The 14,325-nt window shown below is 52.4% G+C and overlaps 1 protein-coding gene across 5 annotated transcripts; it reads left to right on the top strand.

Annotated features, from left to right (window-relative positions):
* Positions 1–5,327: 5,327 nt before the first annotated feature.
* UBA7 (ubiquitin like modifier activating enzyme 7) lies at positions 5,328–14,324 on the top strand. Of its 5 annotated transcripts, XM_019416840.2 has the most exons (24): positions 5,331–5,507; positions 5,592–5,760; positions 5,863–5,997; positions 6,096–6,202; positions 6,540–6,630; positions 6,704–6,833; positions 7,037–7,134; positions 7,228–7,374; positions 7,806–7,988; positions 8,167–8,274; positions 8,432–8,512; positions 8,593–8,748; positions 8,841–9,006; positions 9,087–9,292; positions 9,391–9,455; positions 9,804–9,987; positions 10,061–10,135; positions 10,381–10,564; positions 11,035–11,117; positions 11,399–11,491; positions 11,584–11,775; positions 13,341–13,439; positions 13,517–13,617; positions 14,110–14,324. In XM_019416840.2, exons 1-24 carry the CDS (start codon positions 5,452–5,454, stop codon positions 14,237–14,239), a joined length of 3,039 nt encoding a protein of 1,012 aa, XP_019272385.2. In that variant the 5' UTR covers positions 5,331–5,451; the 3' UTR covers positions 14,240–14,324. The 5 variants fall into 5 exon arrangements, 3 of the variants coding, with proteins under 3 accessions (XP_019272388.2, XP_019272385.2, XP_019272389.2); XM_019416844.2 differs by lacking the exon at positions 7,806–7,988; XM_019416843.2 differs by lacking the exons at positions 13,341–13,439; positions 13,517–13,617; positions 14,110–14,324 and adding an exon at positions 12,930–13,274 and having other exon boundaries at positions 5,328–5,507.
* The last annotated feature ends 1 nt before the right edge of the window (position 14,325 follows it).

Here is a 14,325-nt window from a genome sequence, read left to right as displayed (position 1 = left end):
TAAGTCAGACACAAAAGACAAATATTGTATGATTCCACTCAAATGAGGTATCTAGAATAGACAAATTCGTAGAGACCAAAGTAGAATATAATAGAAGTTGCCAGGGGCTAGAGTAAGGAGAAAATGGAGTTGTTGCTTAATGGTTATAGAGTTTTTGTCTGAGGTGACTTGTTTTCTCTCTACATAAACTTTTTTTTCCCTTTTTAAAAAAATTCCAGTGTAGTTAACATACAATGTTATGTTACTTTCAGGTGTACAATATAGTGATTCAACACTTCTGTACATTACTCGGTGCTCACCACGATAAAGGGTACTCTTGATCCCCTTCACCTATTTCACCCATCCCCCTCCGCCTGGAGTGATTTTAAAGTTTTAGAAATTGGGGCAAGCTGGCTGGCTCGGTCAGTAGAGCATGTGACTCCCGATCTTGGGGTGATGAGTTTGAACCCCACATTGGGTGTAGAGATTACTTAAAAATAAAATCTTAAAAAATAAAGTTTTTGAAATAGTGGTGATGGTTACAAAACAACAATAAAACAACTAAGACAGACCTAAATACAAAGAGCTGGAAAAAGCGATCGTCATCAACTATTTCAGAACTCTGGTACCGGATCAGACAACAAGGAAAGTACTTGATGAAGGAAGAGCGGGGCTTGAACCAGCCACCATCCCCCATTCCTCAGGGTTATGGGGATAGCAGCTCCCCAAAAGCGGCTGACTGATTTCAAGGCAGGCAGTGGATCTGATGCTGTCTCCAGGTAGTTTCAGAATTGAGTTGAATTGTCAGACTCCCAGTTAGTGTTGGAGAACTGCTTGGTGGTGTGGAATAAATGCACACATTGGAACTGGTGTCAGAATCCTAAAAAACAGAGAAAACCAAGAGCTGCTTCTCTGAAAAGGCCAACAACATTGGCAAACTTTTAAATAAATTGGCTAAGAGAAAAAAGACAAATTATTAAAATCAGAAATGAAAATGGGGACATTGTTACCAATTTTACAAAAATAGAAAGGATTGTGAACAATTGTACACCAACAAATTGGATAGCCTAATTAAAATGTACAAATTTCTAGAAACACAGAAACTAACAACACTGACTGACTCAAAGAAGAGAAAGAAAACATGAATAGACCTACAACTAGTAAGGGGATTGAATCAGTATTCAAAAAACTCCCAGGGTGCCTGGTTGGCTCAGTTGGTTGAGTGTTGGGCTCCTGATTTCGGCTCAGGTCATGATCCCAGGGTTGTAGGGTGGAGCCCCACATAAGGCTCTGCACTGAGCATGGAGTCTGCTTAAGATTCTCTCTCTTCCGGGGTGCCTGGGTGGCTTAGTCGGTTAAGTGTCTGACCAGCTCAGGTCATGATCTCATGGTCTGTGAGTTCGAGCCCCTCATCAGGCTCTGTGCTGACAGCTCGGAGCCTGGAGCCTGCTTCAGATTCTGTGTCTCCCTCTCTCTCTGACCCTCCCCCGTTCACTCTCTGTCTCTCTCTGTCTCAAAAATAAACATTAAAAAAATTTTTTTAAAAAGATTCTCTCCCTCTGCCCTTCTTCCACTCACACCTTCTCTCTCTCTCTCTCTCTCTCTCTCAAAATAAGTCTTAAAAGAAAGAAAAGCCCAGGACCACATAGCTTCACTGGTATTTCTACAAAACATTAAAAAAAAGACTTGGATGCCTGGGTAGCTCAGTGGGTTAATTGTCCCAATTTGTGATTTCAGCTCAGGTCGTGATATAACGATTTGTGAGATAGAGCCCAGCTCCGAGCTCTGTGCTGACAGCGTGGAGCCTGCTTGGGACTCTCTCTCTCTCTCTCTCTCTCTCTCTCTCTCACACACACACGCACACACACACAGCAAACAAACATTTAAAAAAAATAAAACTTAAAGACTCACACCAAAAGACACTACCTGCATAGTAAAAAGGCAACCACAGAAGGGAGAAAGCATTTTCAAGCCATATATCTGATAAGGGATAATATCCAGAATACGTAGAGAACTTCTAAAACTCAACAACAAAAATCCAATTCAAAAATAGACAAAAGACTTGAACAGACATTTCTCCAAAGAAGATATCTGAGTGGCCAATAAGCCCATTAAAAGATGCTCAATATCAGGGCGCTTGGGTGGCTCAGTCAGTTAAGCATCCAACTCTTGATATCAGCCCAGGTCATGATCTCTCAGTTTGTGGGATCAAGCCCCACATTGGGCTCTGTGCTGTCAGCACAGAGCCTGCTTGGGGTTCTCTCTCTCCCTTTCTCTCTTCCTCTCCTCCCTCCCCCCCCCCCAAATAAGTAAACTGTAAAAAAAGGTTGTTGTTTTTTTTTTAATTAAAGATGCTCAATACCATTAATCATTGGGGAAGTGCAAATCAAAACTACCATGAGATACCACCTCACACCCACTGGGATGGCTACTATCTAAAAAACAAAACAAGGGCTAGGGAGGATTTGGACAAATAGGAACTCTTGTGTACTGTTGGTGGGAATGTAAAATGGTACATCCACTGTGTAAAACAATATGGTGGCTCCTCAAAAAATTAAAAATAGAATTACCATATGATCCAGCAATTCCACTTCTCTGTGTATATCCAAAAGAACTGGAAGCAGGATCTCAAAGAGATATTTGTACACACCCATGTTCATAACACCAATATTCACAATAGCCCAAAAGTGGAAGCCACCCAATAGCCATCCATTAATGAATGGATAAGCGAAATGTATATACATGTAAGGACTATTATGTGGCCTTAAAAAGGAAGGAAATTCTGTAATATGTTACAATATGGATGGACCTTGGAGATAGTTGCTAAGTGAAATAAACCAATCACAAAAAGACACTCTAGCCCTAATTTCTATACCTAGTACATATGACACACTCAGTAAATGTTTACTGAGTGAAAAGAAAATTGCATACTACTTCATATTCATTATGATGGGTATAAGTTTTGTTTTTTTTTTAAGTTTACTTATTTTGAGAGAGAGAGAGAGGAAGAGGAAGAGAGAGAATCCCAAGCAGGCTCTGCACTGGCAGTGCAGAGCCCAACTCAGGGCTTGAATCCATGAATAGTGAGATCATGACCTGAGTTGAAGTCGGACACTTAACCAACTGAGCCACCCAGGCAGTCCAGGTATAAGGTTTTTTTTAAAGGAAAAACCAGCATTGAGTACAATGTGGAGAAATAGGAATTTTGTACGCTGCTGGTGGAAAACAGCTGTTGGTCTCTCAAAAAAAGTAAACATTACTGTACAACCCAGCAATTCTACTCCTAGGTATTTCCCCAAAGAATTGAAAACAAATACTCAAATACATTTTCAAGAATGATCATAGCAGCCTATTCATAATATCCTAAAGGTGGAATCAACTCAAATGTCCATCAACAGGTGACTGGATAAACGATTCATGATATATGCATGTGATGGAATATTATTCAGCCATAAAAAAGGAATGTAGTACCGGAGCGCCTGGGTGGCTCAGTTGGTTGAGCGTCTGACTCTTGGTTTATGGCTCAGGTCATGATCTCACGGTTTGTGGGTTCAGCACCTGTGTTGGGCTCTGTGCTGACAATGTGGAGCCTGTTTGGGATTCTCTCTCTCTCTCTCTCTCTCTCTCTCTCTCTCTCTGCCCTTCCCTGACTCGCTCTCTCTGTCTCTCTCTCAAAAATAAATAAATTTTAAAAAAAAGGAATGAAGTACCAATACATGCTACAGTCTGGATGAACCTCAAAAATACACTAAGTGAAAGCAGATATCAAAGGTCACATTTTGTATGATTCCTTTCACAGAAATATCCAGAATATGCAAATCTCTAGAGACAGAAAGAATCTAAGTGTTTGCCAGAGGATTGGGGTAGGGGATAAGTAGTGATTATTTAATGTGGTGGGGGTGTTCTTCAGTGGGTTATGAAAAAGTTTTGCAGGGTGCCTGGGTGGCTCAGTTGGTTAAGCGTCTGACTTCGGCTCAGATCGTGATCTCACGGTTTGTGAGTTCGAGCCCTGTGTCCAGCTCTGTGCTGACAGCTCAGAGCCTGAAGCCTGCTTAGGATCCTGTGTCTCCCTCTCTCTCTGTTCCTCCCCTGCTCTGACTCTGTCTCTCTCAAAAATAAATAAAGATTAAAAAAAATTTTTTTTAAATAAAAAGTTTTGAAACTAGAGAGAGGTGGTGGCTGTACAACATTGTGAGTACACTAAATGCCACTTTACAATGGTTATTTTAACATTATATGAATGTTACCTCAATTTAAAAAATTAACTTATGGGGCACCTGGGTGGGTCAGTTGGATGAGCGTCCTACTTCGGCTCAGGTCATGATCTCATGGTTTATGAATTTGAGCCCTGCATCGGGCTCTGTGCTGACAGCTCGGAGCCCACTTCGGATCCTCCGTCCCCCTCTCTCTCTTCACCTTCCCCTCTCACACTCTCTCTCTTTCTCAAAAATAAATAAACATTAAAAAAAAAAAAAAAAGAACTTATGACCACATCTGGTTTAGCTACTGTGCAGGTTTGTGGGGAACTATGGTCTGTCGTCTGGAGAACTGGCCCCTGGTTCCTAAAGAAGGCAGAAGGACACATCGTGGGTGAGGGGTACACAGGACCTCTACGTTTTTTGCAACTTCCTTGGAGTCTATAATTATTTCAAAATAAAAATTCAAATGAAAAGTAAGGACACATGTGATCATGGCTGCCACTCTTAGGTCTGGCACTCAGAGACCGACCACCCTCTTTGAGTCCTAAGACTCATCCCTGACTGGTCACCTAGGACTGCCATCTGTCCTAGGCTGGCAGCTGTGGGCAAGGGGGAATCCTTATCCTCTGAGGAGTTGGCCCAGGGCCAAGCAGGTGGATATTCCCAAAGATGCCAGGCTCCACCTGGGTCTGTGGTTTGGGCCCCGGGGGCAGGACAATGTAATTTCATAAGCTCCCACAGCCTCTGGGATGGGACTGGCTCTACCCTGTGTGGTGGACAAGGTGAGTCCTCAGGACACGGGGGTTCCTGCCAGCACTCTGTGGGCAGGAAGCCCATTCAGGCAGCCACACTGGGGGGGATGGGGCCTGAGGTTTGGGACATCTAGAGAGCCACAGGAGACCATCGCCTCCAGCCCACATGGATCCCTCCCGTGGCTTCCTTCCTCAAGAAAGATACCTGCTCTCACAGCGGCCAAATAGACCCAGGAGTTCTGTCCCACTTTGCCTGTGACTTACAGCTGCCAGAACCATTCAGGATGGTCTGGAGGCAGGACTAGCAGGACTAAGCCGGCTCAGTCTAGTTTTACTTTCACTTTCATTTCCCCTGAAATGACGGAGGAGCCAGGAAGAAAGCTATGACTGGTATCGTCCTTCAGTCCCGTAGACAAAGTGCCTGTGTGCACTAGCCACAGTGAGGCACTGGCCTCTGCTAGCACAGCCTCCCACGCAGCGACCGCGTCTATAAGCGCTGCAGCCTGTTGTCCAGCCGCAGGATGGCTGTCCCAGAGACCTCCAAGTTGCTGGATAAGGAGCGATACTCACGGCAGCTGTGAGGCCCGAGGCGGGGAAGGGAATGGGGTGGCTTTCTGACTTCTGGTCGCCGATGGCCTACCTTCTTTTTCCCCATCCGCAGGTATGTGCTGGACTTGCCGGCCATGCAGAAGATTCAGGGAGCGAAGGTCCTGCTGTCAGGCCTTCAGGGCCTGGGGGCTGAGGTGGCCAAAAACCTGGTCCTGATGGGTGTGGGCAGCCTCACTCTGCATGATCCCCACCCTACCTCTTGGTCTGACCTGGCTGCCCAGGTGAGAGTCAGCCGGGGTGGTGGGGTGGGTGGCTATGCTTCCCAGACCAAGGACCCGAGAGAAATCTCCGTGCTCAAGCCAGACTACTGTGTCCCTCTCTAGTTTTTCCTCTCAGAGCAGGACTTGGAAAGAAGCAGGGCTGAGGCATCTCAAGAACTTGTGGCTAAGCTTAACAGAGCTGTCCAGGTACGCATCCACACAGGTGACATCACCGAGGAGCTGCTGCTGGACTTCCAGGTACCCTCCCTGCCCCCCTCTCCATGTGAGCCCAGCCCCTTCCTCTAGCCCTGAGCTGAGCAGCGGTTCTGGCCCTGCTGATCACGGGGTCCATCCAGGTAGTGGTGCTGACCACCTCGAAGCTGGAGGAGCAGCTGAAGTTGGGCACTTTATGCCACAAGCTCGGAGTCTGCTTTCTGGTGGCCGATACCCGGGGCCTTGTGGGGTGAGCAAGGCTACCTGCCTGGCCTACCACATCACAGGCAGCAACTGGTCCCAGTGCTATTCCTAGCTCCAGGCTTGCCCCAGTGCCTCTCCACCTAGCCCCAGGCCTGTCCCAGCATCCCCTTCTGGTTCTGGTCCCCAGTCCCACCCCTCTGCTTCTTCCACCCCAGCCTCCAGACCCGCTCCAGTGAGTCCCTCAAACTCTAGCTTCCAAGCCTCTCCCAGTATCCCTTCCCAGTGCTGGCTCTCTGAGCTTGCCCTAGTGTCTCCCACGCTTCACCACAAGCATGGCGATTAAACACTGAGCCGTCTCAGTGACCCCTGCCACCACACCACAGGCAGTTGTTCTGTGACTTTGGTGAGGACTTCACTGTGCAGGATCCTACAGAGGCAGAACCCCTGACAGCTGCTATCCAGCACATCTCCCAGGTGGGTGTTGAAGTGTGGGTGCTCACCTGCTGACCAAGGAGGGCACCCCTGAACCAAGCCTCCTCTTCTCCAGGGCTCCCCTGGAATTCTTACTCTGAAAAAAGAGGCCCACAACTTCTGCGATGGGGATTTGGTGACTTTCTCGGGCATTAAGGGCATGGTGGAGCTCAATGGCTGTGATCCCCGGCCTATCCACGTGCACGGTAAGCCAACCCTCTCCACTTCCAGGCCCAGCACCCAAGCCCCAACTGGGGGCACACACAGCCTGGCTCTGGTCCTTGGGGGTAGGTTCTCTTCCACCTTCCTCAGCATGGAGCAAGGTCAAGGACACAGATGCAAGACAGGATAGAGTATAAAGAACTACTCCGGTTCAGAGATCATACTGACGAGGCTGGATCTCCCCTAGGGGACAGAACCTTGGAGATTGGGGACACAGCAAATTTCTCCTGTTACTTGAGTGGTGGGACTGTCACTGAGGTCAAGAGGCCCAAGACTGTGAGCCATGTGAGTGCAAGTGCATCTGAAGTAGGGGAGCTTGGGAGCCTCAAGGGGCCCACAGTCTTCTGAACCTGACCCTGAGCTAAGTACCTGCTACAGAAGCCCATGGATGTAGCTCTGCTCCAGCCCCGTGTGGTGGCCCAGAGTTCCCAGGAAGCTCGCCGCGCCCGCTGCCTACATCAGGCCTTCCGTGCCCTGCACCAGTTCCAGCACCTCAATGGCCGCCTGCCCCGGCCCTGGGATCCTGTGAGTGGCCCCTCTGCTCTTCCTTGAGCCTCTGTCTTATTGGGGTCTCACCTGCCAGGAGGCAACAATGATTATCTCACAGACCCAAGTTATAATCCCAGAAGCATTTTCCCACTTACATATAGGAAATGATAACACTGTCTCTAGGCCAGAGAGAGGGTCCCTGAAAGTACCAGGCACAAAGGCTGGGGACCCCGCCACCTCCTAACCACTCAGTTCTGAGGTGAAATCTCTACCCATGTTGGTGAAGCCCTCAAGGGCATTGTCTAGGCGTTCTCTGGTGGTGCTGCACAGTCTGGCAACTGGTTTGGGCCTTCACACTTAGGCTCTGCTTCCACTTCTCTGGAAATGGGGGGTGGCTGCATGAAGGGTTTGAGCAGGGAATGGAGCTCAGGCCAGGGCTGCCGTGCCCACAGAGTTCTACCCCACAGGTTGACGCAGAGATGGTGGTGGGCCTGGCCCAGTCCCTGGAACCACTGAAGGGGACAGAAGGAGAGCCACTGGAAGAGCCTCTGGATGAGGCTCTCGTGCAGACAGTCGCCCTGAGTAGTGCTGGTGGCTTGAGCCCCATGGCAGCCATGTTGGGTGCGGTGGCCGCCCAGGAAGTGCTGAAAGTGAGCACAGGCACAGGCAGGGTGGGACTGGGAAGGGTGTGGAGGTAAGTGTGGGTGCCAGAGAGTGCCCAGTACCAGACAGTGGCCTTGGAGGCTTCGCCAATCTGGTGAAGCCCAGCCAGGATCCTAGGGGCTCTGGAGCTGGCAGGAGTCCCTACACTAAAATGCTGGCCTCTAGGCAATCTCCGGGAAGTTCATGCCCCTGGACCAGTGGCTTTACTTTGATGCCCTCGATTGCCTTCCAGAAGACGGGGAGCCCCATCCCAAACCAGAGGACTGTGCTCCGGTAAGAACCTGGGGTAGGGGTGCAAGCTTTCTCCAAATTCAGAACTAGGGAAGGAACAGGAAGAACGATCCAGAGATCCTGACCTGGAAAAGTTAGCGTAAGACGGAGACACAGCACAGGCCAGTGGCCATCACTGACCCCTGTCTGTGTCTCCTAGAGACATTGTCGCTATGATGGGCAAATTGCAGTGTTTGGGGCTGGTTTTCAGGAGAAGCTGAGCCGCCAGCACTACCTCCTGGTGAGCTTTGTGGTCCAGTTGGGAGATGTCTGTGGGAGGGCCGGGCCAGGCCCTCTGGCTAAGGCTGCTCCTGCTGGCAGGTGGGTGCTGGAGCTATCGGTTGTGAGCTGCTCAAAGGTTTTGCCCTAGTGGGCCTCGGGGCTGGCGCCAGCGGGGGAGTGACTGTTGCCGACATGGACCACATAGAGCGCTCCAATCTCAGCCGTCAGTTCCTCTTCAGGACCCAGGACATTGGTGTGAGTGCCGGCCCCTACCCACACCTAGCATCCTGGACGGTCCTCCCACAGTGCCCCCCAACACCCCCAGCATCTTCCTGCTCTCTTTTCAGAGGCCTAAGGCAGAGGTAGCTGCAGAGGCTGCTCGCCGCCTGAACTCAGACTTGCAGGTGACCCCACTCATCTACCCACTGGATCCCACTACAGAGCACATCTATGGGAACAACTTCTTCTCCCGTGTGGACGGTGTGGCTGCTGCCCTGGACAGTTTCCAGGCCCGTAAGCACTCGCCCTTGAAACTCAGCCCCTTGGTCAAGGCAGTGCCAGCCCCACTCCTGCCCCTCTGCCCCTCTTACTAGGGCACTATGTGGCTGCTCGCTGCACCCACTATCTGAAGCCACTGCTGGAGGCGGGGACACATGGTACCTTGGGACATGCTTCAGTGTTCATGCCGTGTGTGACTGAGACCTACAGAGCCCCTGCCTCAGCTATAGCTTCTGAGGATGCTACCTACCCTGTCTGCACCCTGCGGCACTTCCCCAGCACAGTCGAGCACACCGTGCAGGTAGGATGCACCCCAGAAAGCCCTAGCCCACCCAGCTCAGTCCTCAGCTGTAGACTGATTCCCTGTGTGACACCTCATGGTTCCTCTCTCCCCCACAGTGGGCCCGGGATGAGTTTGAGGGGCTCTTCCGTCTGTCTGCTGAGACCATCAACCGCCACCAACAGTAAGGCCACCAAGATGGGTGGACGGGAGGGGCGCCTGGGTGGCTCAGTCGGTTAAGCATCCGACTCTTGGTTTTGCTCAGGTCATGATCTCATGGATCTTGAGTTGGGGCCCCTTGTTGGGCTCTGTGCTGACAGCATAGAACCCACTTGGTATCCTCTCTCTCCCTCTCTCTCTCTGGCCCTCCCATGTACTCTCTCTCTCTCTCAAAATAAATAACTTAAAAAAATAAAAAAATAAAATAAGAGGGGTGGACGGGAGCCCTCTAGCACCAGAGGGCTACCCCTAGCTAGCCCCTACCACCAGAATCTTCAGGGCTTTAGCCTCGAAACCCTTCCTCTGTCCGCAGGGCACCCACTTCTCTGGCAGAACCAGATGGGCTAAAGGTGCTGACCCTGCTGCAGGAGGTGCTGGGTGTCCTAAGAGAGCGTCCACAGACCTGGCAAGACTGTGTGGTGTGGGCTCTTGGCCACTGGCAACTATGCTTCCATGATGGCATCCTGCAGCTCCTGAATCGTTTCCCACCTGATAAAGTGGGTAGCTAGTGATTGGGAGGCTGAGGGCTCAGGGGAACCAGACCGAGCCCAGCAGCCTCCATTTCCTTAGGTGCTTGAGGATGGAACTCTTTTCTGGTCAGGTTCCAAACAGTGTCCGCAGCCCTTGCAGTTTGATGCCAGCCAAGTAAGTGGGGTCCCTTAGGAACCCCAAGATGGGGATGTGACCCCTCAGAGCAGAAGTAGGCCCCTGTTCTTCAGAGATAAGCAGATGCTGAGGGAAATTGCTGTGTTTGTGCGCATGTGGGTGTCCACGTGTGACACAGAGGCAGACACTCAAACAGATCCACAATGGGTGGTGACCCCTAGCCCATGTACCTGTACATGCTCGCTCTACCCATGCATCTTCCCATGCTCTTGCTCTGACTGCAGGACACACACCTCCTCTATGTGCTGGCGGCCGCTAACTTGTATGCCCAGATGCATGGACTGCCTGGCTCACGGGACCAGACTGCACTCAGGGAACTACTGAAGTTGCTGCCACTGCCCGTCTCCCAGAACCTGGTCCCCATCTTTCCTAACGACCTGGAGCTAGCTCGGGCTTCTGCTGAGTTTGGTGAGGCTCCTGACCTCTGGCCCCCTATGCTGCCATCCAAAGGCATAGCCCTGTCCTCAGCTTATGCTGCAGAAGGAAGATGGGGCCTGGGGACCCTGCAGCCAAATCACTATCTCTCAGGCCCTCTGATTTTGCTTCTCTCAAGGCTTGGGCTCATCCTCTAGCCCCTCAGTAGGCACTCTCCCTGCTACCCATACCCCTGCACCTCTATTCCCATGGCAGATTCTCAGCAAACCCCCCCACAAACCTAGTTATGTTCCCCAGGTGAGGACGGAGATAATTGGTACATGCATGCAGGCACACACACACACAAGTAGGGCTGGGGCTGCTTGAGAGGAGACTGCACTATCATTCAGGGGGTCTCCCTGAAAGTGGCAATTTAGTCTTAGGAGAGACCAAGAATAGGCACCAGGCTCCAGGGAGAACACAGAAGGTAGGGGCTAAGAACTTCCACCCCCTTCCTCTGACAGGCCCTGAGCAATTGAAGAAACTGCACAAAGTCCTGGAAGTCTGGAGCGGGAGCCCTCCCCTCGAGCCCCTGAAGTTTGAGAAGGTGGGAGTCCAAGTAGGGGTGAAGGGACAAGTTGGGGAAGATTGTTGGGGAAGTTCAAGAGCTAGGAAAGTAGCTTTGAAGTCCCTTGGCCTGAATCCTCCTCCCAGGAGGACCCCAAAAGCAGATCACCTTCCCTGAGCCTGAGCTTCCTTACCTGATAAGTGGGGAGAGGTAAGCATCCATCCCACAGAATTATGGGAAGACCTGTACAGTGACACGTGGTCAGCCATGGCTAGGGACTCTGGGGCAGTGTTAACATGACTGTGACTTGGGCCTCACAGGACAATGATAGCAACTTCCATGTGGACTTTGTGGCAGCGGCAGCAAGCCTGCGAGCTCAGAACTATGGGATCCCCCCTGCCAACCACGCCCAGGTAACTCTGCCCTTTGGGGCTCAGGCCTAGAGGTAGAGGTCAAACCCTAGCCCTACACCTTGGGCCCAGACCAAATCTCTTGTCCTTGGCAGAGCAAGCGAATTGTGGGCCAGATTATTCCAGCCATTGCCACCACTACAGCAGCTGTGGCTGGCTTGGTGGGCCTGGAGCTGTATAAGGTGGTGAATGGGCCACGGCCCCTCAGTGCTTTTCGCCACAGCTACCTGCATCTGGCTGAAAACCGCTTTAGCCGCTGGGTGCCTTGCGCCCCAGCCATCCAGAAGGTGAGCCCTTGACACACCCCCCCCCACACACACTCACACATACACACACACACACACACACACACACACACACACACGAGGCCTGGGTTCTCCTTGCACCTACCAAAACAGGCTCTACTCTGGCTTTGGGTTTGTACCAGAACCCAGACTCTGGGGGAGTCCTTAAGACTCCCTCCAGCCCCCTTCCTGCTGTGAAGCCAGACTGGGACCTGTCAGACACAGGAAGCAGCCGTCAGCCACCCCCACCCCCATCCCTCCACAGCCCGGGTCTGGGGGAGCTGCAGCTTTAACTCATTAGTGGAGCCAGATATCCCTCACAGCCTCCACCAGCCCTAAGGGGGAGGTGGTAGGGAGGGAGGACTAGAGCCCTAGCCCCAAACAGAGCCTAACTTCAGCCTGCATGGCATGGGGATCCTGGCCCACACTCTCCAAGCTGAGTTAAAGGCCACTGAGCTCACCAGTTGTGGGGGGGTAGGGGGGTTGTGTGCATCTAAGTGCACAGGGGTCTGGGCATCCCTGGCCCTGAGGTTTGTGGCCATGGAGGGAGGATGCTGGCACATCTGTGTGCCAGATGGGAGTACAGGACTCTTCTTCAATGTGGGCTTGCATGGGTGTGCATGTGAGTACACATGCAGGCATTCCCAGGCTTGTGTCCATGTGTGTTCCTTCGAGTGCAGGGCTGTGAATGCCCCTGGCTGTGTGCCCAGGCTAGGCAGTAGTTAGTTGGCATTTTCTTGGGGCACAGGAGAGGGGGTGGAGAGAATACCCTCACCAAGGGAGAGGGGAGAGGTCATGGGCCAGCACTGGGCTTTTGCTGGGGTCCCTCAGGGCACAGTACACAGAGCCCCTTTGTGAAGGGCTTCTAGCACATAAGCTGCCTTTGTCTGCAGTAGAGGGGGAGGGAGCAAGGGAGGATCCCCCCCAACTCACCTCTGGCCTCATCTCAGCTTGACCCCACTGTGCTTTCTGGAGGCGGGAGTCTGTCCTGGCTGCCTTACCACCCTCAGCTCCAGTCACCAGAATCCCAAGATTTTTGAAATGGGGAAGGAAAGGGGACAGGAAGAGGAGGCCCTTGCAGACTGTGTGCCTGCTGGGGTCTCAGCCAGTGGGGCCCTAGTGGTCATTGTGCCCCTTGATACTCTGTGCCCACATAGCCCAAGGCCCTGGCAATACAGGATGAGGGGGCAGGATGTACCCCCCAGCTTCCAGCCTTGCATTTGAGGATCAAGCTGCTTTATCGGAGACTGCAGCGGCCCTGCTCCTGTTTCCTCAGGAAGCAACGCCCCCCCTACACACACACACACATACAACCAGCCTGTGTGATGGATTGCCTGTTTCCCTGTGCGGGGGCCCCATAGCCCCATTTCCTGTGCTGGCCCCAGCATAGGCAGGGAGGGTACTGAGACTCTGGGCCCAGATCCCACCTTCCAACCCCCCGCCCCGGGGCTTCTGCTTCCTGCCTCTAGTCCAGCTCCTCCCCTAGGAAAGGGGCCATCAGCTGCTGGTAATGGGTAGGGGGAGGGTGTGTGTGAGAAGCTTCTCATTCCTCCCCCCACCACCCCCAGTGCCATCACCTGACATGGACCTGGACCTGTTGGGACCGCCTGAAGGTGCCTGCTGGGCAGCCAGAAAGGACCCTGAAGTCGTTGCTGGCCCACCTCCAGGTGAGCCCCATTCCTCCTCCTCGCCTTCAGTCTTGGCCCAGCCTGGTCTAGCTGGCACTTGACCTGACTCTCTCTAGGAACGGTATGGGCTGAGGGTGAAGATGCTGCTGCACGGCAAGGCCCTACTCTACTCAGCAGGATGGTCACCTGAAAAGCAGGCCCAGCACCTGGCCCTTAGGTGAGCCCACACCTGGCTTTAGCCAGGACTTGTTCTGTCCCTGGAGGTTGGAGGGGGGAGACATGATGAAGTCTTTCCTCCTCCCAACCCCATTTGGGCCTCTCACACCCTCCTGAAGCTTTCTTTTGCCAAATGGAGCCGGCAAATGGGCTGGGGGTGGGGTGAGGGCTGAAAGCCTGAGGAGGGGCCTCCAAGCTGCCTGCTTGGCCGGCTCCATTAGCTCCTCCACACCCCCCATTAGCTCCTCCACACCCTGTTAAGCCCCCCTTTCACGGCCCACTCCCAGGGGACTCACAGCTTCCTGCCTCCTGCCCGCCCTGCCTGCTGCTCCTAAAATAGTTTCAGATGTTTCCTGTCTTAAGCTGCTCCTGCCCCTGGCTTGGGCTCCTTATGGCCCATCAGCACCCCCTGGTCCATGTCAGGTCACTCTGCCTACCACTGCTCACCTACCCAATCTCCCCCAACCTCTTTCCCCCCACCCCACACTACCAGGGTGACCAAACTGGTGCAGCAGGTGACAAGCCAGATGCTTGAGCCTGGGCAGCGGATGCTGGTGCTGGAGCTCAGCTGTGAGGGTGAGGAGGAGGACACTACCTTCCCACCCTTGCACTACGAGCTGTGACAAGGCAGCAGCCCTATCACCTGGCTCTATCGAGCCCTGCATCCTGAGCCCACAGTAGGCACTCAATAAATGCTTGTTGAAGGAGG

This window comes from Panthera pardus, unplaced genomic scaffold (assembly GCF_024362965.1).
Source record: "Panthera pardus isolate Hobbes unplaced genomic scaffold, ASM2436296v1 HiC_scaffold_8, whole genome shotgun sequence".
In the NCBI taxonomy this organism is placed as follows: domain Eukaryota; kingdom Metazoa; phylum Chordata; class Mammalia; order Carnivora; family Felidae; genus Panthera; species Panthera pardus.
The sequence above is the reverse complement of the archived record's forward strand: the minus strand, read 5'-3'. Positions and strand labels throughout refer to the sequence as shown.

What these genes read in the sequence shown, in the direction of transcription:
- UBA7 (XM_019416840.2), top strand. Translation starts at nt 5,452, where the DNA reads ATGGCTGTCCCAGAGACCTCCAAGTTGCTGGATAAGGAGCGATACTCA. An exon ending in CCTGGACAGTTTCCAGGCCC is followed by an intron (nt 9,007 to 9,086) that starts GTAAGCACTCGC and finishes CCCTCTTACTAG; the next exon opens with GGCACTATGTGGCTGCTCGC. An exon ending in CGTTGCTGGCCCACCTCCAG is followed by an intron (nt 13,440 to 13,516) that starts GTGAGCCCCATT and finishes GACTCTCTCTAG; the next exon opens with GAACGGTATGGGCTGAGGGT.